Source organism: Eschrichtius robustus, chromosome 5, assembly GCF_028021215.1.
Source record: "Eschrichtius robustus isolate mEscRob2 chromosome 5, mEscRob2.pri, whole genome shotgun sequence".
Classification (NCBI taxonomy): Eukaryota; Metazoa; Chordata; class Mammalia; order Artiodactyla; family Eschrichtiidae; genus Eschrichtius; species Eschrichtius robustus.
In genome coordinates, this window is record NC_090828.1 from 79,238,804 (window position 1) to 79,265,089 (window position 26,286).

Below are 26,286 nucleotides of genomic sequence, written 5' to 3' on the forward strand. Positions count from 1 at the left end.
GCCGCCTGAGCTGCCCGAGAGGAGCTGGGGGAGGACGGTGGCCCGCGAGGCTCGCCGCAGACAACGCGGCGGCGATGTCCGCGAGCCAGGCGGGAGCCGCGGCGGCAGCGGGGGGTCCTCGCGCACGGCAGGGCGGCCTGGGCTTCGGCCTCCCTCCGGTTTCTAGGAAGCGGGCCGACGGCCAGCGCGGGAGCAGCAGCGGCAGAGACGGAGGCTCCGGCGCGTCTCTCTCCTCTCCTTGAGCCTGAGCCGGGGGAGGCCAGGCGGCCGGGGTGGCTGGAGGGGGGTCCGCTGCCCGAGAATGGGAATTCTCTTCACCAGGATATGGAGACTGTTCAATCACCAGGGTGAGGGGCTCGGGCCGAGCGCGTACGGGTTAGGGAGAGCGTCAGCCCTGGCCGGGTGGGTGGGGGTCTCCGAATACTTCCGGAGTGTGGGCGGCGCGGTGGCGCGCGCTCTCTGCGCTGGGTGCGGGCTGCTGCGGCTGCGGGCCTTGGGGCTGTTCGCGCCCACTCCCAGCTCGGGAAAGTCCCGACTTGCAGCCCTTTGTCTTAGGAGAGCTTCCTAAGAAATCCATGCCTCAAATACACCCATTGCTCCGATTTCGACTGGGAGTGGAGAGGGTTTCTTGCCTCACGTCCGACGCCCCTGAGTGGTCCCTCTTGGTCCACGTTTCAGTCCTTTTTCCTTCAGTAGGTGGGTTTGCACACCACTGAGAAATGCTGGGGTTCTCTGGGATGAAGGTTACAGGTTGTGGCCCCAGCCGCACCACTGAGCACCCGAGGATTGCAGAATGCGGTAAAACCTGAGGAATCGCTCTTGGCTTGACCAGTACATTCAGGTTTCTGAGCCTGCCCTGCACCTCCACCCCGCCCTTCCCCACTTTGGGGAGATTCTTCTGCATCCTGAGTAGTGATGGTCCTCTCTCCTTTTGCCGTATTGATATCTGTGTTTAAGGTTAAGCTTAAGGTCACTTTCCTACTCGTGTTGCTTATTTAGAGGTTTTGGGGGGCTGGATTAAAAAATGGTAAAGTGTTTCACCGAAAGCACTTAAAAATCATATCATATGAAACATTTGTTAACTGTAGGTAATGACTAAGTTACCAGGTATGGAGTGTATTATAAAGAGATGCTTAAGTTCATCTAAACTCAAACATTGCCTTGAAATGCATATCAGATTTATTGAAATTTGTTACAAAATAAGTGTAAAACTGGGGAAAGAAGATACAGTTTTAACAAAAAAACTCCATAGTCATTAAGATACACTATAGTTACTGGTGTACTTTTGTTTCTTTTTAACTCAGGTAAGGTGATTCATCATCCTGGCTGTCAGTAACTTAGTTTGTGTTTTTCTCTTGTGTAAGCTGGTGGTGGTGTCACAGCCCAGAGTTTTCCAGTAAAGACTTAAATGAATGGTGGCATCTATTATGTACAACCATCCCCGCCTCCTCCTTCGTTATCCAGCTGCTGCTGTAAGAAGGCGATGGGAAGGTAGCAGAACTGGAACTTGTGATCTCTAGTATATCTTTTAAAAATATAAAGATGATAGTGTCGATCACATGATACTGAATGGAAGAGCACTATTTCAAATGATTTTCAAATGATACGGAGAATTTTCATAAACTGGAGAAAGCCAGTTCTAATCTACACAGTCTCTGGCTAGCTGTGTCTGTTGAGAGAAGGGTGAGTGGGAACCAGTCACTTAACCTCTCTGGGTCCGGGTCTCACCTAGAACAGCAGGGATCTTGACTATATGACTGTGGAGCCCACAGATCCTGAAAACTTAATCTCTAGGTCTTAAGAATTGAAACTTAACCTTACTGTAATACTGGTGGTGCTTATAGTAGATAAGATCTATTCTAGTTTTTAAATCCATAATTTTGTATTATTTTTAGCAAAGCTAGTATTTCAACTCTGCTGTGAAATTCAGAAAGGCTTTGCTTGTTAATTGAGCTCTAGTCCTGCAAGAAAAATTAGATATTTCCACTTTCTATTTTGAGTCAATGATAAAACTATTTGTCTCTGTAACTTAAGAATGAATTAGAACTTTGCCAACAGCTATTGCCAGTAGTAAATAATGATGTGTGCTTTGTTACCACTAACAATTGCTGAGTAGTGTTCTTATTACCTGTATTTTGTGGTAATTTTTGACTGGACATTTATTTCAGTGTTGGGAATTAATAGTAAGAGAAATTAATGAAGTTAAGTTCTAAAAATTTAGATGTCAATGTTGTGAAAATGTGAATAAACTGTTTCTCTCCTGTTAAATGATGTGGTTGTCTTATCAGCAGGGTCACTTTAAAAAATATTCAGCATTACATCTAATGTCAGGTACTTGTTGGTCTTTTTAGTTCTGTATTAAATTGGATATGTATATGTGTGTTAGATATATCTTGGATGCTTTATTTTACCTTCAGAAGATACAGAACACAGTCCTATGTTCTTTTCACATAAACTGTTGGAAGGAAGTTTTGGGGGATTACAGAATTTGCTATGCTGATGAAACAAACTGTGTAACATCTCTCTCTCTCTCTCTCTCTTTTTTTATTTTTATTTTTTTTTTGAGCTCCCTTTAAAACAACTTTTTCAGTTTAAGCTTAAAATGTGAGTACACAGTGAAACCTAATTGTGTATTGTTCAAACTTGAAAAACCAGAGGTTCCATTTAGGTGATATTTAAATCAGTAGGGTACAAACTTTGTCCTAGATGTTGTTGTATATTATCATTTTTAAAAGTTTCTACAGTCCTTGGAAGTAGTTATTCTTTTCTCCTGAAAAGAGGAAACTGAGGTACCAGTGGAATGAGTTTCCTAGACGATGCAACTGGTAAATGCCAGAGTTAAAATACTGCAGAAATATGCTGCTGACACTGGTCTTAAAGAAGTGACTGGCATCATTTTTTTGTATGAAATCCCCTCCCCCCCCCAAAGGTGTTTCTCAGTTACTAAACTATAAGTGTTTACAACTTTAGGACTTTGAAGAGTTGCCATTAGTATCTTTTAGTATAGAAGGGCTTATGATCAGTACTCGGTTTGTTTATTAAACACGTATTTTGAACACCTGTTTTGTGCTGGGGGACTGTTCTAGATGGTGGGGAAAGACAAGGAACAAAACAAACAAGACCCCCTGCCTTTATGTGGGGAGACAGAAAATAAGCTAACTTCATCATCTTTATAGATAAAATAATAACAGTTAATACTGACATGCAAGGTTAGGTTCTACATGTTTCATGCAGTTGATTTAGTCTTCAGTTAACTGATTTTCTCTTAACCACAACCCTGTGAGGCAGATAATTCTCCCCTGTTTTAAAGGGGCAAAGAAACATTAGGTAACTTGCTTCAGGCACTACAGTTAAAAGTGATGGACCTTTTAGATAGAGATTTTAACCAAGATAGTCTAGTGCCTGAGTTAGTGCTCTTGAAACAAAACAAATCAAAACTTCCTTTGTATAAGAAGGATTCATGTTAGATAAAAGGAAGAACTTTCAGACACTAACTATGAACTATGAAAAAAGTTGTGAAGTTTCCTCACGGATAGCCTTGTTTCATTCTTCAGATTGGTTCTTAGAAAAGGAATGCTACGTTGTGAATGAGTTCTGGAGAAGCTCCCTGTGCTGCAAGACCTGGTGCTGGGAAAGCCACCTCTGCTTCTGTTGTTTTTTTCATTGTGTGGGAATTCAGAAGTGTAGAAGAGTACATATAGAAGCTGAGTAGCCAAAGGGGTGAACTGTGCCTGCTATTAAAAATTTTAGCTCCAAATTCACCCATTTTGCATGCTCTGTGGATACAGAACTGGGTCCTTTAAGTATTTTTCTTTTGCCAGCTGGCACGGTGTTAGGCTCTGTCGGTAGACGGCGTTGGAGGGACCCTGAAAGAGGAGAGGGTTTTTCTTCCTGGATATGGCGTGCTGCTCAGCAGGCTCTGTCCTGCTCATGCAGTGTGGACATCTTCCCCAGTGGCTGGCTCTTGCACTATGTAGTGGTCAGCAGCAGCTTCCTCTAGCACCCACTTCGGTTGGTCTCAGAATGGAGGCCCTCCAGTGAAATACCTCCCAATGAACAGTTTTCCCCAGCATCCTAGAGGGAGGAGTTCCAGAAAGATCCACTGGCAAGTTTGCATAGCTACTTCTCTTGACATTCAGTGAGCCCTGGCCCGGCCCTCAGCAAGGTCTGCATCTCAGTCCTGGGGAATTGGGGGAAACTCTCAGCCCTAGAGGTAGCAAATGCTCCGTGTATTTGTCATTCCTTTAATCTTTAGAGTTACTTCTTGTGAGCCAATCCCTCATTACGCCGATCCTCTGTAGTAGTTATTTTCTTTAAATTAAACTTTGAAAGTTCAAATTGCTATGTGGTTTCTGTTTCCTAATTGGATCTCTACTTTTGCCGTGTGTAATTGTTGCTTTTCATTCAGCAAAGTTTTTTCCCCCTGAAACTTCACTACCATTGCTGTAAATCACAAGTTTATTTTCAAACTTTGTTTTTATTGATGATACTTTTAGATTTTGCAAATTGAATTTTTAGTATGTAGAGACTTGATCAGTTATCTCCCTTCTAACCTTTATGTCTTCCAAATCTGTTTTATTTATTCATTCATAGTTTATTAAGCACAAGCTTTATTCTAGGCTCTGTGTTAAGGCCTGAGAGAACTGTAGTAAACCTGACAGAAATGGATTTTCTGCTCCATGTGAGACAGAATGCACGGGGCTTAGTGATAGTTTGGATATGAGGTGAGAATGAAGAATCAGGAGGACTCTCAGTTTATCTGCCTTAGTATTTGTAGTATTTGTGTTTTCTGGCTTTGGTATGATTCACAGAGATAGAAGTCCTCCAGGATGACAGTGACATTTCTTTTTGCTTAATTTACTGACTGGTAGTTGGTAGGATATATATATATATATATATATATATATATATATATATATATATATATATATATATATATATATATATATATATATATATATATATATATATATATATATATATATATATATATATATATATATATATATTGACTCTTAGAACCTGGCAGTAAACAGAACTGGTAGGCTGCCTGCGTATATCAAAAGGAAGTGAAGAAGGGAAACAAGCATTTTCATGACAAAACAGTAAAGTATTGATTGGGAAACTAAAGCCTAAGTGATAACTCAAAATTCCGTCCAGGCACTGTGACAGTGTATAGTTGTTTTGGCTTATCTGAGAAACTGCAAGAATGCTATGGCATAGATATTCTAGAAGAAGAACCATACTAAGCAGTAAACTTGTCATGAATCACATGCATCAAAGAGTTGGTATAGCCAAAAGTTTTATTACATTTTCCCATAATAACATCTCTTTGTATACATATTATATATTCTATGGAATGTTTGTTTTGAAGTGCATTATAACAGTTTTTAGCTACAAATTTGTGTTTTTCATAGAACATTGTTCTGGTAATGAGAGACACAGGTTGGGGTGGTGAAAGAACCTAAGGATAGTCAAAGGAAGTTGATTTAGTATTAGAAAGTGTGAAAAATCTAACACTGTTGTTGGGGATACACTGGCTCTTCACCATTGAGTCAGCACCTTTATCTTTGAGCCCATTGCACAATTATGTCTTAATTTTATAGTTCTCATTGTGACCCATGTGCTATACCTTAGACTTAGGAAGCTGTTATATAGCCATTGGTGCTTTATTGTAAAAACACACAAATATTCAAATAGAGACAAGTCTTAGGAGGGAGTAGATATAAGTTGGTATTGAACGTGGCTTGTAGGAGTTTAGGTGGGGTGAAGAGGTGAAGGACCTCTGGATCATGGCCTCATTGGAATGCCCTCCAAAGAGATCTCAGACTGCTCCACAGAACATGTGGCTCCTTGGAGATTTTCTAGGTTCTGCACATGTTTGATGTGAGACTCTTTCTTTCTCTTTTTCTTTTTAAAATATTTTAACCACTAAAAACAAACCCCTCATGAGTTCAAATACGTTAGCTTGCATTCACTTGATTGACTTTAGAAATCTGCTTTCTGTCTTAAGAGTTTGGAGGAATGTTTGCATATTTATGCATTTTTAGGTGACAGGAATTCATTGTGTTTGTAAAATTAAATAGAAGAGGGAGGTTGTTTCCAGTATGGACAGTGGCTTGAGTTGCATCTTTACTTCCCCTATCAACATCTCTGACACGCTTTTCTCCTGTTTACTCTCCACCATGCCAGACATGAATTCTCGCCCTGTATCGTCCACCAAACCTTCTCTCCCCAGTGTGCTTCCTTTATTTCTAGGTACTAGTGAAGAAAGACTTAACAAGACTTTACATCTTTATCTACCACAGATTATGTTATCTAATTTCAGCTTATTGATTCTCTAGTTCATTCATTCATTCAGTGGCTGTAAAAGATGTGTCTTGAAACTGTTCCCTCCATTCTGTCCTCAGCTGGCAACTAACTTGTGTTAGGAGGAGCTGGAATCCCGTTGTGAGCCTCTTCTGCCATCTGCTTTATTTCAGTGTATGTGTGTTTATTGCACAATGGTTTGTTCACAGTAGTTTCACCTTATCATGTTCATCTTGTGGTCAAGTATGATACAGAATCTTTCTTTAGTTGTTGGGTTTTTTGTTTTTTTTTTTTTGCCTAGTTAGTCCTTCCTCACAGAAGTGGTAGAAGAGTACTGTGTTTGAAATCAAGAAATAAGTCCAGTGGGGCATGGCTAAATTAAGGAGACCACTTTCAAAAACAAAACCAGATAGGGTTTTCACCTTAAAAGCAAAGGAGGCCAGATAGTTTTTCTGCTGATACGTCCTACTATTACTCAAAATACCTTTTTTTTTTTTTTTTAAAGAAATTCATGTTCTTTTTTATTTATTTATTTACTTATTTACTTATTTATTTATTTATTTATGACTGTGTTGAGTCTTCGTTTCTGTGCGAGGGCTTTCTCTAGTTGCGGCAAGTGGGGACCACTCTTCATTGCGGTGCGCGGGCCTCTCACCATCGCGGCCTCTCTTGTTGCGGAGCACAGGCTCCAGACGCGCAGGCTCAGTAATTGTGGCTCACGGGCCCAGTTGCTCCGTGGCATGTGGGATCCTCCCAGACCAGGGCTCGAACCCGTGTCCCCTGCATTGGCAGGCAGATTCTCAACCACTGTGCCACCAGGGAAGCCCTCAAAATACCTTTTGAAACTCCTTTTAGAATTTCTTTAGAGACACATTTAAAAATCATATCATTTAGGAATCACACCTCATTTAACAACAAAAAGGTAACATTCGTCTTAGCTGCCTTTTACCTTATGACTGAGATGATACCACGTGGCTCCCCTCCCCCTTTAAAATCAAATTCATCTTCAGAACACCATTGAGAGTGTTCAAGACAGTGTATCGCAGGCTCTGAAAGCAATGGCAAGAGAAAAGTAGCAAAATATTTTGAAGAACAGTAGCATGGTTAGAGTAAGTGTTTAACCTCCTTAAGTGATTAAGGACCTTGTACGAGACAGTGCTCTTGTATTTGTGATCTCTGTGTGTATAATTCATACACACAGATGCATTTTTTAGTCAGTCTGTAGTTATTTATCATAGATCCTTGCCTAAATTTGTATTTGCTTTTGCCCCTATTTTGTACTATTTTTAGAATATCATTTCTCTCATTGGTCAGAATAATTGTATTTTCTTCCTGAGTACTGGCAAGTCTGTCTAAATTTAGTCCTGCAGCTAATACATAGTGGTTTACAAAATGATGTTCCTGAAACTTAAAAATAAGTTGACTTTTTAAGAATTATATTATTAAAAATTGGTATTCAAGTGAGAAACTAAAAAAACTTTCATCCAAGTCAGCGGTCAGAGTATAGCCCAATATGAATTCTGCTTATATTAAAATGTTTGCATTGCTTGTATTACTAGAACTGAAGAAGATATCTGTCATCAAAAGGGGAATGCCTAATTTGGGGACATAGAAAAATATAGAGTCAGGCAAAATTGCCATGCCGTTTAAAAACTTCCCAGGTAAAAAGGTACCCTGCTCCAGGGACTCAGTAATCTGGCCCTGATGCAGGTATGGCCCTCCTGTGAAGATGGATTTGTCAGTCACCACAGCCTTTAACACTCCCTTTGATGGGATTCCATGCTCCCCAAGTAATCTTCTGATTTTAATTCAGTCACCCTACATACTTTTCCTTAGGCAGAAACTGCACTTGTCAGGTAGTTTCATTTTCTCAGTTCCTTCCCCCTAGTCATCTCTAAAGATGGTAGACTGGGCCTGCATTTTTAAAATGACTTTTAAGAACCTGCGTGGGGGGAGCATGGTGAAGTCAGTTTAGGACCCTGGTGGTTCTAAGCTGCCTGCTCTTCCTTCACAGAAATGAGTGATTGGATAAAATGGATTGTATTAAAATTTTCTATTTACTTGATGTTCGTATTTTTGTACAACAGGAGGTACCTATGTAGCATTAGGAATTCCCCTCTATGTTTAATGTCAACTATCTGGAAAATATCTACCACCTGACGGCAAAAGCTTTTTCTTAAAGATCTCCTTACTCTTAGGTATTATAATCCTTAGCATTTATTATTTATAGAATGAATATTAATTAATTCAGCATTTACTGAGTACCTACCTTGTACCAGAAAAAGTTGTAGTTACTAGGAATATGAAGATGATTAGCATGTGATCTATATACTTGAAGGGTGCCTCATTAAGCTGAGAAGATTAGTGAGTGTACATGTAAATTATTATAAGTGCTGTATTCGAGGTGTGGCAGAAGAGCAGGAGAAGGTGATTTTTCTTGAGAAGCTAAGCCTTAAAAGATTAGTAGGAATTCTTTAAATGGAGAATTGGAGAGGATAATTCCAGCACAGGTAAAAACCATGAGTAGAGGTAGAGAAACGTTTGCCGTGAACATACGTGGCAGCTTATGTAGGGAGAACAGCTTGAACTCCAGCTTAGATACCTGGCGGTAGTGGTGAGGGATAATAAAGCTGAAGCCTATTCATTTGGGACTGGCTTTATTTACAAGGCTGAGAACTTGTACCTTGTTTTCCCGTCACACTGGAGAGCCATCATTTAAATAAGAGTGGCATTATCAGCTTTATTGTTTCTAGAAAGATTACTCTAGAAACAATAGGAAGATGGACTGGAGATAGTCTGCTTAGGTACAGTAAGAGATGAGGAGTACAACTAGGACAGTGGGAGGAGACAGGTTCGGGATATATTTCTGAGGTAGAATAGAACTTGGTGACAAATTAGATGTTTGGGTTGAGGGACTCCAAAGGCATCTGAATTAATGGTAATACCATTAAGCAAATTAAGTAAGATAGAATTAGGAACAGGTTTGAATATTGGGTTTTTGGTTATGTTGAGTGGCACTGTGTCTATCCACTAGGTAGACTGGAGTTTAGGAAACGTTTGGGAACATGGATTAGGAATTGTCTTTCTTGGTGGTAGGCACGCCCCATGTGCTGTCTTAATCATGACATAACCCTGAAGGAGACGTAGTGTTGTCCCTGTTTTACAGTGACAAAGCTAAGAGAGAAATAAGTCATTTGCTCAGGGTCACATAACCACATGTATTTTTCCATCTTGCTTCAGTTATCTATTACTGTGTAACAAGCCAATCATAAATTTTATGACTTAAAGGAATAATTTATTACTGTCCCTCGTGGTTCTGTGAGTTCACTGAGCTCAGTTAGGAAGTTCTGGCTTGGGGCTCATTTGATTACATTTGGATGGCAGCTAGAACTGGAGTCATCTCCGGCTCCACCTGGCTGCATACCCAACCAAGGTGGCTTCTCTATTTGTGTGTCTGGCGTCTCAGCTGGAATGGCTAGAACAGCTGGGGGCAACTGTGTGTCTCTGTCCGCAAGATCAGTCCATGTGATTAGCCTGAGCTTCCTCACTCATGCATAGCAGTCTTGGGGTAGTTGGACTTGTTACATGGTGTCTGGCTTACCCCAGGGGAAGTTGTCCTAGAGCCAGGCAGCAGCTGCAAGGTGTGTGATAATCTAGGTGTGGAAGTCCTACAGCGTCACTTCTGCTGCATTCTTGTGGTTAAAAGCAAGTCATAGGACCAGCCAGGATTTAAGGGGGGAACTATATAGGGACATGAATATCCAGAGGCCATCTTTGGAGATTAGCTTTCTCCACACACTGCCGTCTTTCAGAATAGTTTTTAGACAGCGCGGCAATAGATAGGCCCCAAGATGCCTTGTTAAAATGTGAAAGGAGTGCAAGAAGACAGCTCTGGGAAACATGAATGTTTGAAGGAAGACCCAAGGAAGAGGAGTCAGTGGAAAAAAATAAACATCAAGAGACAGAGTAAGAAAACTTGGAAAAAGTGATGCTTTAGAAGCCAAGGGGAGAGGAAGCTGCTGCCACCATAGCTATAGGTCCTTAAATTTGGTTAGAAAGACCCTATGGTTCAAATGTACTCAGATAGCTTACAGTTGCCTTCTGCCAGCAACTTTAAAAGGCTGCCCTTTTTTTCCCTTCCCATTCACCCCATCTCACCTATATATACCCAGTTAAGGCCTAAAATTCACATTTAGAACTTATACCCAGTTAAGGCCTAAAATTCACATTTAGAACTTAAGTGACTTAGTCCAATGTGAAACATTTACACCTCAAGTCATCCATAAATTGTTGTGATTACATTTGGGATACTTTACTGAGAGTAGGCTTCCATAGAGTGGAAAGAATGTAGTGCTTCTGGCTTCCTTCAGAGAGATGAGAGTTCTCTGTGTAGAATGAGGGGAATAAGGAGGTTAGGCCAATGGCGTACTTCTGGTCTTGCTGTGATGTTCTTTTGAGTTACAAGAAGGTATAAAGTGCCATGTACTGAATTATACCATAGCTGGAAAGAATGGGTGAAATGGGAAAATTTTTAATTTTTGTTTTTGATTAATCACTGGTGTTTTTCTTTTTTTCAGAGCACAAAGTTATCATTGTTGGGCTGGATAATGCGGGAAAAACTACCATCCTTTACCAATTGTAAGTACTAACTACTTAAAATTTTTTATTTTACTGTTTATAGTTACTTTTTCAGCCTGAGTGATATTTGATTAATGAAAGCAATAAAAAATTATATGGAATCCAAGTTACTCTGTAAGAAGGCAGGTTGGCCATGAACCAGGAGCCAAATTTAAGCAACTGTTTCTAGAGAGCTAGAGATTTATCTGACATTGAGCATGTTGTTCAGTTGTTTTGCTTATGGAGAGTAGAGAAATATTTGTTTCTATAGTTTCCTGGAATGAATCTAGAGTATTCCAGATAGTCCACTACCTAGCTCCACCTCTGTTTAAACCCTTCATTCACTCTTATGTGCTAGTGGAAAGGGGACATTTGGGTACAAAATATAAAAGGAGGTCATGCTGACTTATCCCTTAATTGAAAAATGTTCAAACAATCTAGCTTCCTTGCTAACTGTAATATATTTGAACTTTTTTTCCCAGTTCTATGAATGAAGTTGTACATACGTCCCCAACAATAGGAAGTAATGTAGAAGAGATAGTGATTAATAATACACGTTTTCTAATGTGGGATATTGGTGGCCAAGAATCTCTTCGTTCTTCGTGGAACACTTACTATACTAACACAGAGGTATGTTTCTTAATATACTAAGTCTTCTATGAATATAATACCTGGGAAACACCTTCCAGATATGAACTCTTATAGCTCATCTTTTTGAAATATCACAGTATGTTAAATATAAGTAGAGTTTAAACATAGTGGAATCTTTGATTCCCTCTTTCAGGGTCATTGTTATGTATATCCATTCTCATTGAACCTCTGTAGGGAGAATTGGTGATTGATTAGTCTGATTTTATATTGATCCTAGAGCTTGCCTTAAGTACTTGTTTTAATAAAGAATTCCATTTCACAGTTTGTAATTTCATTTCTCTCTTACTATTTATTTGCGTCTGCGTAGAGGAAATCCTAGTTAGATGAGAGGGCTCTGATGGTTTGAATTCTTGGCCAGAATTTTACTATGTGTTTTCTTTTTTGCAATACAATTGCACATTAAAGAATTCTTTTTCTTTTGATTATAAAGCAATTTAGACATAATCATGTATTTTATTTACATATTATTTGCCAAGAGAAAAGGTCTGACATTTGAGAGCTTCACTGTATAGACCTTATAAGATGAAAGGCTGTGACAGTTGTTTCTGTAGTGCTGATTATAAGTTAATAAATCTCTAAATGTATATACAGATGAATATTATGTCAGTAAGACACTATTAAGTGTCTCTAATGACTTGATCCCCTAACACTCCATTAAGCATTTGATTATGTCTTTTGGAGGAGTATATTTAATTAGTATTCCTGTATAAAATGCTGCAGGTATCAAGTTCATGGCAACACCTTGAAAATTAATAGCTTTGTTAAGAAGGCTTGGAGTAGAACAGGTGTTACAGTGATAAAACCATGTATCAGTAAGGTCTCAAGTGAGAGAAGAGGGAAAGTAGCAGTTCTATTATCCTTCTGCATTATGGTTGATGAAATCTGAAGAATAGAAAAGATCCTGAAAATTACTGTGGTTTATTTGGAAATGAAAAGCTAGTTCTAAACAATAAATAGCACATACTAATAATAGGCAGTCAGAATTAACTTGGGCATAACAAATGCCATCATAAAGCAACTATATCTGCTCCTGTTTCCCTGGTGCCTTTTGGTGTTCACGGAATTGAAGAAGAGGCACACTGTAGCTCAGTCCTGCACAGCTCCTTTCGAGTCTTTGATTGCATCTGGTCTCATCGTCAGTTCAGGAAAGAGTTGTGCCACTTATATAAGGAAGAGAGCATGGTTTTTGATATAGATTTATTCTTTCAATTTGCTGATTTTTTAAAAATTGATTTCTTTAACTGTCACACTACTTTATTCTCATACGCATGGCCTTTTAGTTTTTTTATTAATTAATTTATTTGTTTTTATATTTGGCTGTGTTGTGTCTTCGTTGCTGTGCGCGGGCTTTCTCTAGTCGTTGCTGTGCGCGGGGTTTCGCTAGTTGCGGCGAGCAGGGGCTACTCTTCGTTGCGGTGCGTGGGCTTCTCACTGTCGTGGCTTCTCTTGTTGCGGAGCATGGGCTCTAGGCGCGCAGGCTTCAGTAGTTGTGGCACATAGGCTCAGTAGTTGTGGCTGGTGGGCTCTAGAGCACAGGCTTGGTAGTTGTGGCGCCAGGGTTTAGTTGCTCCAGGGCATGTGGGATCTTCCCGGACCAGGGCTGGAACCCATGTCCCCTGCATTAGCAGGCGGATTCCCAACCACTGTGCCACCGGGGAAGCCCTCTTTTAGATTTTTAAATTGATATTAATAAATAATGTCTGTCTGGAAGTAACTTAAATTTAGGATCATATTTTTGTCTTACTGACTTATGGTGCAAATAGGCCCATTAGCATTCAAGATATTAATTTAGAAAACAAACATGTTACATATTGGTTAGAATATTAGCAGAATATTCTAAAAGAATGATAACATCATATTGTCTTTTATTTTCTCTTAAAAAGTTAGTAAATATGTTTGAATTAAGGATCAGACCTTTAGGCTTCACCATGTATAGCAGGTATCTCTGGTTTTCCAGTAATACCATACCATAAGGTTCTAATTTCTTGATAGCTATTAGCCTGTAAATCAAATAAACACTTGATAAATTTTACAAATATCAAATTATGTAATCACTAATGATTTTTTTTTTTGTGATTTTAGTTTGTAATAGTTGTTGTGGACAGTACAGACAGAGAAAGGATTTCTGTAACTAGAGAAGAACTCTATAAAATGTTAGCCCATGAGGTAAGTAGGATTCTGGCATTAGATGTACGGGGGTGGGATATTTCTATCACCTTTGTACTTTCTACTTTCTCATGAGCATACTATTTCAAACTTTTTAAAAAATTCTTTATCTGCTGGCCATGCCTGCTTTATAATTTTGACACTTCCCAACTTGGAAGCGTATCTGGAAGCAGCAGAAAGATTGAGGAGTCAGTTGTAGTATTTTAATTCCATTTATCTTAGATAAATTTGGTCTAGAAGTTTTCCTGGCCAAAAAGACCTAAGTTGACTTTCATTTTGCATTTTAAATAGATTAATTATACAGACGATTATCATTAGAAATGAGATTTTACAGTGTCAGGGACACACAGCAAGTCTTGATTGTAACTCAGTTATCTGACTAATATTTAAATTTGTTGCTCGTAGGTCTCTGATATGGTTTCTTTAACTGAACAAAACTGTTATAACTAGCCACATTTTCTTAGTCCTTGAGAAATATTACTGGTAGCATAATTTGAAAATTACATAAACTGAATAATATAGTCAGTAATGATAATAGTGACTATAAAATCATATAATATTTATAAAACAGTCGTATCTCTCTATCAGCAGAGTTTTGGTTCTAGGATGCTCACGGATACCAAAATCTGAGGATGTCCAAGTCCCTTGTATAAAATGGCATAGTATTTGCATATAACCGGTATGCACATCCTCCGGTATACTTTAAATCATCTCTAGATTACTTATAATACCTAATACAATGTAAATGCTATGAAAACGTGAGCAAATTCAAGCTTTGCTTTTTCGAACTTTCTGGAACTTTTTTTTCCTGAATATTTTCAGTCCGAGGTTGGTTGAATCTGTGAATGCAGAACCCACGGATAAGGAGGGCTGACTGTAGTGGCAATTGATTATTTTTGCATGCCTTTTATTGCAGATGTTACTTTCTCAACTCAAAGGTGGAAATAGAAAAGTTAATATTCAGTGGAATTTTAATAAAGCTTAAGAAAACTGGGACATCTTTGTAATGAAGTTCTATATTAATTTTAATATTGATTCAATGGTTTGCTTTTGAGATTTTCATTAAGAATTTTGGTGTGTTTCAGACGTAAGGAAACTTAGTAAAGTGGTTATGTAAACTGAAGTTTCTGTTTTGCTTGTGGTGATCATACCCACCAAGATGCACCTTCCCCTGTTTTGGACTGATTCTAGCAGTTGTGCTAAACCCTTTGGGGTTTTTAAAAAAAAACACATCTTGCCTTTGTACATGTATTTAACAGCTTTCAGTTCTAGTTTGAGAAACAGTAAGCAATAAAAGAGGCAGGGGACTAAGGATTTTTTAAAATTTCCCCTTTGCATTTTACAGGAATGCATCATTCTTCATTTTATACCAAAGGGTTGTTTTATGAAGACTTTAGAAAAAGAAAAATAAGACACAAAATGTATTTGTCTCTTGACTATATTTTTTACTCTGTAAACAGGTAGCCTCCCTATTTGATTCTTACTCTAACTGGCCAGTATGTAGGAGGATCAGTATTATACAAAGCCCAATAGTAGGGCTCAAACAAAGTCATTGAATTTTATAAGTTGGGTCATTAACTTGGATAGATCAATTAACCTCATCTGTTATGGATTAGTACGCTGAGGCCCAGTAGTTTATGGGACTTGAATTTAGGTATTCACGTCATTCAGGCTCTTTGCTAGGAAAAAAAAGTAAAAGCCAGAAATAGGGCCTAGCTGGAAAGTGAAAGGAGAAGGGATGAGATTACCAGAGAAGAAGGGAATTACAGATGAATTTGGGAGCTAGAGTAAGCCACTTAATAGGGTCAGGGAGAGCCAAATAGGCAGAGTTCTAGAGAAGGACATCCGGATCAAGGATGAGAATGTGTGAAAAACAAACTTTGACATGGGTTAGTCACATGTTTCATGCATACCACAAAAACCAACAGAGTCGTGTTATCATCACCAATAATGATTCTTTCTATGTATTACTAAATACAGAGCTATAAAACATTTAAATACATTTCTGAAAGCTTCATCTTAAATGAAGCATAAAACTTTGAAGCTCATGAATTTTTAAAAAGTTCCAAAGACAAAAGGATAGATGAATTTTATTCAGAATGACTCAACTTCTAGGAATTATCTTCACAAAGGAAGCTTTGCGAAACAAACTGACAACTACATATGGCATATAGAAGTTGCTAAATAAGTATGCCTTGCATGTGCTGTTATTCATTTTCTTGACTAAACTAAAAAATATTTTTAGACTCTGAAGAACAGAAGTTGATATGTAGCAGAAGTATGTAGCAGAAGTTTTTCGAAGTGTTTAAAATGGGTGATGTACGAAAGATCACCACTGTTTACCTTGTACTTTGACCTCTTGTTAAGTCAAGTTGAACAGCCTTAACCCAATGTATCTCTTTTCTACTATTATCATAATGCGTAATTGGTTGTGAGGTTATTTCATAAAAAGTAAAGGAAGATTTTCTTTCCTCTCTTACTAAATATTTAAAAGTGGGTAATATAGCTTAAAAAAAAAAATCAAGAACCCTAAATAAAAATATTTGAGCCTGTGAAATCTAGAAAAAGTACATTCAATATGGATTTTTTTTCTTTTCTTTTTTTTAGACCTTTCAGTAAATGACTTTATTTCTTATGTTTTCCAATTTTCAGTCCAGGGGCTTCTCCAAATAATTCTGTTACTAAAAGTGATGAAGATAGGTTACTTGTAAATAAAATAGCATAAACTATGTGTCCTAACTTGTGCCAAGTATTTCTGTTGTCAGATATTTCTAAAGTGTGTTCTCTGAACATGCCAGCATTAGCAATCCTGACCTATATGAAAGATTTCAACACACACTGGCAAGAGATAGTGAAACCTAGACGATAGGAAGATAGGAATTAAATCCCATGGAAAGTCCATCTACTCAATGATTCAGCCATATATCAACTATTGATAACTGTTCCATGTTCTGATTAGGATAAGAGAAAAAATATCCATATACTTGATAATGTATATGTGCACTAGTTATAGTTCATCCCTTCAAGTTTTTGCCTTATATAAATAGACAGATGAACTGAACTATAGGTGAAACAAATTGAATAGGAGCTCTTAAAACTTAATGTTCTAGAGTATCCCTTTCTGACCAAGCTCTTCAGGTAACTGTCCTTATCTGTAGTAGTGTAGTTGCATCCTGCAGAGGGCACTGTAACTAAGTCAGCCTCCTTTGTTATATAAAGCATATTGCAGAACTCCTTTTAACCAAATAAGAAATTTACTAATATTTTTTATTTGCATCAGAAAGAATCAAAGAAGTCATCGAAACTCTGTTCTAACAAGAGTAAAATAATGTGGAGCAATGTCAGTTTAAACCTACTGAACACTTTCTTGCTTCAAACACACATATACATGATTGAAACCAAAATATTCCACTAAGATCCCTAAGAAGAAGGTGGCATTCAACACAGCTGGGAAAACTTGCAGACATAGCACCAAAACCTTAGTTTTCTCAATATCTCTTAAAATATATAGGCAGAATTTTATGAGAGTTTAATCCACTTGTTGAGTGCATCCATCATGGTTTCTTAGCCCAGGATCCACTAACGGACTTTAGGATATCTATTAACACCCTAAAATCATGCATAAACTTTTTTTGGCATAAACATATATACATTTTCATGAGGGAAAGGTTCATAACTTTCCATAGGTTATCAAGGAAGCTCCCGGCTCTAAAAATGGTTGAGAGAGGGGAAGGTAGAGTACAGCAAAAGGGGACGTAGAACCTTTGGTCTGCTTTGTGAGTAGAGTGTTACATCAGTCATTTGGGGGCATGCACAAGGGTAAAGCTAATCCTCATTTGCAGAGCAATAAGCGAACTAACATTTGTTGAACTGTCGCCAAACCCAGGTACTGAACTGAGTGCTTTAAATGTAGTAATTCGTTCATTCAAACTACATCCCCAGGAGGTAGGTGGTGGTCTCAGCATTTTACAGATGAGGGGCAGCATCTATAGTAGGAAGATCTCAGCTCAAACCTGGCTCTGTTATTGAGTAGTTATGTGACTCCGTATGAGTTACTTACATCTGAGTCTTAGTTTCCTCATCTGTAAAATGGGAATAGTAAAGCCTATCTTGTAGCAGTCTTGTGAGGATTAAAGAGATTTTATTCAGGAAATGGTTAGTATCATGGGTGCCCTGCTCAGATTAGATACTCAATAAATGTTAGTTATGAGGAACAGATTCAGAAAAGTTAAAGAACTTGCCTCAGAGTCAAAGCATAGAAGTGGTAGAACTTACTATCTAATTGGGAAACTTGATAAGTTGAATGGTAGTCTAAGAAGGCCCTATCAAATATTCAAAGCTAACACATCTTCATGGACAGAGATAGAAGAGCTAGATCTCAGAAGATGAATAAGATTGGTTTAGGTTAGCACCTTCCAGTTGAGAAATGTCCTAAGGCCTAAGGTATAAATTGTATATAATGAGTTAGTTTATTTCCTAAATAAACTGTGAAGAAGGTTGTAACTTTAGGTATAGATACCTATACCTAAAGTATAGATTGGGGTAGAATTTTGAAAAGCTGTTGAGTCCCATGCTAAAGAGTAGTTCTTAGTAGCCATAGAAGCCTAGTTTTGGGTTGGGGAAAGGGTTAGATATGTATTAAATTGGAAGATGTGACTGTTTGTTAAATATAGCACCTAGGACCATAAAAATGTAATCTAGGACTGTAAGAAATATGTAAATCCATACAAGTATAGATTGATTTATTTAAATGTGTTCAGTTTGATGTTTACTTTCCATCCTAAGAGCTATGAGATACTTTTATGTCAAGTAGTTGAGAAATTCTAGGTTACAAAGATTATCAAATATAATCTGTTAATTAAATTGGAAAATGTATGAAAAAAACGAACTGGCCCTTACAGTTTTGTTTGCTTTTATAGGACCTAAGGAAAGCTGGATTGCTGATCTTTGCTAATAAACAAGATGTTAAAGAATGCATGACTGTAGCAGAAATCTCCCAGTTTTTGAAACTAACTTCTATTAAAGATCACCAGTGGCATGTCCAGGCATGCTGTGCTCTTACTGGCGAGGGGTAAGATGTCTTCTTCATGAATAGCATGTATTTAACTTTGAAACATGTATTTCTTTTTAAAATCAAATATTTAAGGTTACCATGTACAGAACTTTATAAGGGAGAGATGTAAGACATAGTCCATGTCTACAGTGAGAGAGTTTTTAGCTTGGTTCTGTAAAGAATTAAACACAACATACACAGAATACACATAAACATACTGAACTAATGCATGTGAGCATATGGATGATAGAGTTGCTGTAGGAATTCTGAGAAATGGGCTTGTCATGAGTCTGGAGAAGTCAGGAAATAGTTCCTGCACTGGCGGTGCGACTTACAGTCTAAGAAAGGAACTAACACTTGCTGAGTGTGTCCTTGCCTTGAGTGCTTTCTATAGAGTGTTTCATTTATTCCTAATAATCATGTAGACCAGTTGTTTTTAATTCACATTTTATGCATAAAGAAGCTGAAATAGAAGAAGATTTGCATGTGGGACTAGTGTGCGGATATGCCATCAGTGCTGTCAAGAGGGAGTTGCTGCACTTAAAAAAAATAAAAGAGTTAGAATTGGAGAGAGTGTGGCAGGAGGGGGTGCCTGCAGTAGAATTTTGCCCATGTCTAATGCCCAGAGATGAAAGGATTTCAAGAAGGCAGTGGTTGTTAGCATTGTTATATGTAAGATATATAACATATAATATCTATACGTGGCATAGATAGATAGTGTCAGTAATTCAATATTTGGTTTACTCTTCACTGTGGTCTTAAAAGGAAGGGAATTTCTGCCACCTCAGGTAAACTCATCTGTCTATGCCACAAGCTTCTGCCCTTTCCTGACACCTGAAGAACCTCAACCCCAAATTTAAGACCTTTATTTAGAAGCTTTCATGTATATATTTAAAAGCAGAGAAAAAAAAGAATTAAATTGGAGATGAAACTGAATCTTAGTGAAATAGAAGCTACTGTTACCTGATTACAGATATTTGGAAGAGCATAATTAGATCCTCAAAGAAGCAAATCTGTTCATTAAAAAAAAAAATCAGACAATACCAATTGTCCACATACTTATTTAAGTAAAAATATCTTTTACATATTTCTTTGTCAAATAGTTTAATACATGTCAAGATGCATATATGGATATAGGTATATCTTTATATATTATCTTTGTCTATCAAAGGTCTTCAGGCAAAAGCACTGATTATAATACTAAATTTGACAGCAAAGACAGATCATCTAGGATTGATAAAAGATTTAACTTATATACTTCGAGTAATTGTGTGGAAAATATATCATTAGTTAGGACACATATGAACTCTGGCAGTTTTATTTTTAAAAGGGGACATCAACAGATGATGGTATCTTTTCAATTTGGGGTTTATGTAGACTTCCATTTGCAGCAGTTGGCAAGTGGAAATGTTTGGTTTGGGGGGTTCTGTTGTTTCCCTGTGCAGTCTGACCACCTTGGTCTAAATTCTTGGTTTTAGTATTGGTGACATTTTGACTCCCACCTCTGCCATTTGCTAACCTCTCTAAGCCTGCGCTCCCTGTGTAATATGGGAAGGGTTCTGGTCTTGGTGTTGTGAACATTAATGGAGATAATGGATATTAAGTGCTTAGCGCAGTTTCTACTTTGCTGTTAAGTAACTACTATACCTTTTAACAGTTTGGAATTAAATAATTTACTCACCTATTATTCTTATTATTTTGTATCATTTCCTATGAGTAGTTTAAAAGTAAGGAATCGAGTAATAGCAGAAAAGTATGGGACAACACCAAAACAACCATTTATTTACCTCATTGCCCTTTTTTCCCTTCTATTTCTATCATCTTTTACATTGTTAGACTGCTATACAAAAATCTGAGTTCTGGCTTTTTAAATATTAATATAGTAGCATAGTTTCTCATATCTGTAAAAGCTCCTTGTAGATAACGGTTAATGCTTCATAACAGTGCTTCATTTTCTTATAAAATTATATGTACAGCCATTTCTCTCTTACTAAACATTTAGATTCTTTTACTACAATGAATATCTCTTTCTGTATTTTGTATTATGCTCAATTACCCATTGTTCAGTGGTAACTGGTGTTAGTGATATGAGATTTTATTTCCTTCAGATTTTTAAAATATGTAGATGTAACATAAATATTGTGTGCATACTTTGTTTTAACAACTCTACTATATATTTAATATCCTGTCATTTCTACTTCATTTATATCATGAGCATTTTATCATATTGTAAAATAGTCTTTGAAAGGAAGTTTTTAATATTTCATCATATGAATGTTTCATAATTTGTTAAATTTTTCCTCTATTGCCAGACATTTAAATTTTACTTTTTCCTATTAAGAATGTTTTCATGAACAGTCAAAATACATAAACCTGTCTTTATCTCTGATTATTTTTTAGGATACATTTCTGAAAGTAGAAAAAGGGGTAGAGTATTGATATTTTAAACATTTTTGATACTTCTTGCTAAATTACTTTCTGTGGGCATTCACTGTGTAATTATTGAGCTCCTTGTATGTGTCAGGCAGTATTCTAGGCACTAGAGACATAACAGAACCAAAAATGTACAGATGCACTCTGTGAAAGTATGGCTTCACCACAATAGCACCAACATTGAATATTACTGATTTTTTAATCTTTGTTGTTTAGGTAGATGAAAAATGATATCTTCTTTTAGTTTGCTGTTCATAGCTTTTTAGTTCATAACTAAAATATCTTAGTTAATCAAGATATTTTATTTTCTTTATAGATTATGCCAAGGACTTGAATGGATGATGTCACGACTTAAGATTAGATGATCTCTACTGACCTATTCTCATAGACTTTGTATAAATGAAGTGCTGGACTTTACCTGAAAGCTGCAAAAATTAATGGTTTAGATATATTTATAATAAACTGATTTAAACAGTTAAACTTTTTCTATAAGAAGAAAAATTAAGACCACTTATTTGAAAACAAAGATGAAGTCTCACCTTTCCATCTGCTTTCTCATTAGTTCCTTCCAAAGCAAGGTCTTAAAGCTGTGATGGACATTTTTCTCATAAAGAATCCTCTCAGGACATTGTGTAGCCTGTGGTAAGTACAAAGGGAGAGGAGGATATTTTTAACTTTAAGAGCTTTATTATCAAAAGTATTTTGCATAGGGTTGTGTAGGTATTGTGTATACACCTCAAATTCGAGTTAATGGCTTTGATTTATGTTCTTAAAAAAAGGAAATAACACAAAAATTAATAATATCCTTAGTTATAACCATAATGAGATGAGTACTGGCATTGGTGGTAAGTGCCATTTTGTACTTCCCCTATGTTCTTCGTATCATACTAACCAACCCCCAAATCATTGAGCTGCTCTTAAAAAAGAAAGAAAAGAAAAGAAAGGAAAAAGCTTGACATTGTGTACCTAATTTTTTGTTGACCAAATCACATACATGGAAACATGTAGTCCAGCTGAGTAAAATATCTGTCATATTCTTGACTTAGTATTACTAATGGGCAGAATTGCACATTGAGCAATCACCAGATTGCCCCCTTTACTGGACCTTATGCCATCTAAATTTACTGAGTAAATTGTTAATCTATTTTCAGTCAATCATTAATTGTGATTAAAATTATCAAGTGATTTTTTTCAGCATTAATTGGAAACTGTTGCATGAAATATGTCTACCCAGAGAAGAAATATCACACTATAAATATTATCAAATAATTTAGCTACAGTCTTCTTAGATATTAAATTGTATGTCAAGCATTTAAAAGTCAATTTGAGATGAAAAGTAAAGCATATTTTCTAAGCAACAAAGATAATTTCTTAATTTGAAAGTTTCTTATTTCTTAACTTAGGAGTTGGAATAGTTTGAGGGTTTTTTTTGTGTCTGTAAGTTTTCCTCTATCATCTTAAACCGCATGAGTGCATTGTTTGACAATTACAAAATACGAATCCTTTTTAATGCTTTTAAGAATTTGGTTTAAATATTGGTCAACATAATGTATTATTTTTACTAAGAAGTGACTTGGCCCCAAAACCTTTTACATTTGCTAGGTTTTTTTTTTTTCCAGCATCTGAAAGTCTAAAGTATTTCTGTTATAAATGTAAACAAACTTATCCTAAATGTGTTAAAACATATTCTTGGGTACTCTGTTGGTATATCTTTCATGCCCTGAATATCTGGTGACTAATCCCAAACTGGCATGTTTTAGAATATTCAAGAAAAAAAAAAACTACTTTTGATACCGACCTTTTAGATTTCAAAGATTTTGATGAGAAATAATAGTACATACTATAAGTATTGACAAAACTTTGAAAGTTCCTTTCTATAAAATATAAAATGCTCGTTATATAAATCCAAGTCAGGCATGGGAAATCAGTGTTTAAAATTAGATGTTTTGTGTTTTATATTTATATTATAATGTTCAAAATGCAAGTATAACATTTTAATATTTGTCAACTTGCTTTTACAAAAGTAAATCCTAAATTACTAAGCTTTATTTGTTCATATGTCCTCATACTTTTTCAAATCACTGTAAGAAATTGCTTGTATATTAAAAACCCAAATCTATTTTGTAGATGTTGCAGTGTCATCAGAGACAGATATTCTGTAAAGTAGCCCAGCAAATCCACACCTTTTATCCTTTTTGTCTTTTAATTTGAATAACCATGGTTTAGTCCCTTGAATTGCTGCCACATCAGTTCAACAATATACCAGCACATTCCCTTGTCATCAAGGTGTTAGCCAAAATTTATTCTTAATTGGATGTTTAAAGCATGTACTGCTTTGTTACAGTTGGTTTAGTGATTGACATGGCATCATGAGAATGCATGAAATCTTTTACCACATTTATGAAACATGCTTTTTTTGTTATATTGTACCCTCCAGGCCAAGCATTAGAAAAAAGTGGTACCTTTATACTTGTGCATAAAACCAAAATTACAATGGGAAAAAATTTTTTTAATTTATGTACGAAAATACGTTGAAATCATTGTAACAGTATTACTCCCAAATAACATGGAAAGCCTCATGAATATTGGTGACTTATATGTAGTTTTTAAGTGGAATTAAGCAAAGGGCAATGGTTTTGGTTTTTTAATATGCTACTTTTGGGTGTAAACAAACATTTTATTTAGGGTTATTATGCTCAGCTTTGAAAAGAACAAAGCTTCATACCTCTGTACATGTGTCTGGATTTAAATAGCCTATGTTTGATACTAATTTTGAAAGTTGTGCAACTTCTCTTGATATCTTGGTAAAAGTAACCATATTGCTATACGCATTTAAATGTTTAATTTTGTCATATTGCATTTAGGAAGTATATCTTACACAGTCTAGTAAGGATTCTTGTTTGAAATTTTTCAGTTCTATCTTCTTTGGCCCTCATGGATGGGCAAAGAATACATTGAAGGCAGGTAGTTTGGGGGGCAGGGGAAAGTGGGTAGGGAATATGACATTTTGCCTTAAGAATAAAAAAGTGCTTCAGCACTGCTGTCTGGCATTTTTAATGCAGGTAAAGTGCTTTTAGAAGCGTGGCATGGAATAGAAAAGAGTGTCTGTTTTCTGGTCTTCAAGAAGTGCCTAGTAGGTAGTGACAGCGAGATCACAGAGAAGTGCAGTGCACTGAGGAAGGGCCGGAAGTCCCTGAGATGTTCTTTTCTGTCTGAGTGTATAGTATTAAGATGTCTAGAAATGGGATTCTGTTGTCCCCTCTCACAGGCACTTTACATCTCTTGCTGTGACTACGGCAACCACATACAGTACAGACAACCTCAAAATTTGTTTATATTAGTGCACATAGAAAAACTGTAGACAGCTTTCTAGTTTCCTCTGCAGGCATTTTTGGGAATATATCTGTAGTGTGTTCTACTTTGTATATAAGGGGTAGTAGCACATCCCAGATTATCTGTGGACTTTGGAGTCATCTTCTCTCAGTTACCCAGTCGTATCCTGGAATCAATCCATCTTTCAAGGCTGGGTAGAGACAAGGTTTCTTTGCATGACTTAACTTTGAACTCTCCCACTGTCCAAATATAATCTGGAACTTCTTGCTTTAAGATTGGCTTTCCCATAGCTCAGCCATCCCCTGCTCTCCTGTATCTTCATTGCCCATCAACGAAGATACGTTATCTCGGTCCTAGAGATATTCTAGACTTTACCCATATCCACTGTTCTCCAAACCACTAGTTTCTAAGTTGGTTCTCTGGTTCTTTGCTCTCCGCCACTGGCTTGATTCATTGATTTGCACTTTGCTCATTAGAGAGTATTACCAGAGTTGTTGAGTACCTCACAAGACTGGCTTGCTGTGTGCACAGCACATAGATACGTACCAGCAATAGAGTCCTTTAAATTATACTCTATTTAACATTTTAATACTTCTTAATTTTAGCTTCTCACACTGAAAGGTAGATTCAGAAAGATAAGAGAACTACCTAGACTGCCAGCTCCTTGAGCTACTAGTTAGATGTGAAAGGGATTAAGTTATATGTGTATTATCTTCCCATTACCAAAAATGAGTTACGTTTTGAGGAATAAAAGACACCAAACCAAATTCATATGTAGTGTTTAACCTGAAGACATCCCCACAACCTCAGAACCGTAGACCACATTCCATTTTTTCCCCTCATGTTTACTTAAGGAACAAAGGTAAACATTAGCTGTCTAAAGGAATTAGTAATGAGAAGCCTATCTTTACAAAATAAACCTGTTGAAATGGACTGTAACAAACATCAAAATTATCAAATCACCATGTATTGACACTATAGATGCAGATATAATATAGACAATACTTTTTTAAAGTTCCACTTACACAAAAAATAAAACTTCTATATCATGCTCCCTCAAAGAATGTATGATAATTTTAAGACCAGAATGGTGGAGTAAAGGAAAGAAAGAGAATTTAAAAACCTTGGATGCTAAAAAGTGACTGCTTCTATTAAATCCTAAAATCGTGTGTGGGATTGTGAAGAAATTGTAACAGGATACAGTTGGATTAATTATGCAATATTTCTTATCGAATGTCTAGCCCTTGTGTATTGTTCTGAAAACTAAAGTTTGAATCTTTATGGTCTTGCCTGCTAGATATTGTGTTCTTTGGTAGAAAATTCCCATAGTCTGTACTCAACAAGTGCCTAAAACTGATTTGTGTTGATTTTTTAAGTCCATCTAATAAATTATACATGTTTTCTATGGTATTATATGTGCTTGGCTTACTGATGATACAGCCTTGAGGGTTTTTAAGTCATAATTTTTGCTTGGTTTGACTAAAAAGCCTTGAAACTGAAAATACCCATCTTAACCCTGAGTAAACCATAGGTTAAGGAAGCAGGAGCAAAACCATTTTTTCTCTTTCCTAATACAAATACTCCATGACCCTGGTGTTAGTTAATGCAGAGACTAGAAAAATAGACTCTATTTCTGTTTTTTTAAAATAATTTTAACACACAGAAAATTATATTGTGTTTTAAAATCTTAGTAAAAGTTTGTTGCTTGTGTAAGAGTAGCCTCT

At 36.8% G+C, this 26,286-nt stretch overlaps 1 protein-coding gene across 1 annotated transcript; it reads left to right on the top strand.

Annotated features, from left to right (window-relative positions):
- On the top strand, nt 1–25,972 carry ARL5A (ARF like GTPase 5A). The gene is made up of 6 exons (XM_068545118.1): nt 1–347; nt 10,887–10,947; nt 11,409–11,556; nt 13,660–13,743; nt 18,663–18,814; nt 21,546–25,972. The coding sequence occupies exons 1-6, from the start codon at nt 302–304 to the stop codon at nt 21,592–21,594; spliced, it is 540 nt and encodes a 179-aa protein (XP_068401219.1). The 5' UTR covers nt 1–301; the 3' UTR covers nt 21,595–25,972.
- Nucleotides 25,973–26,286: the final 314 nt, after the last annotated feature.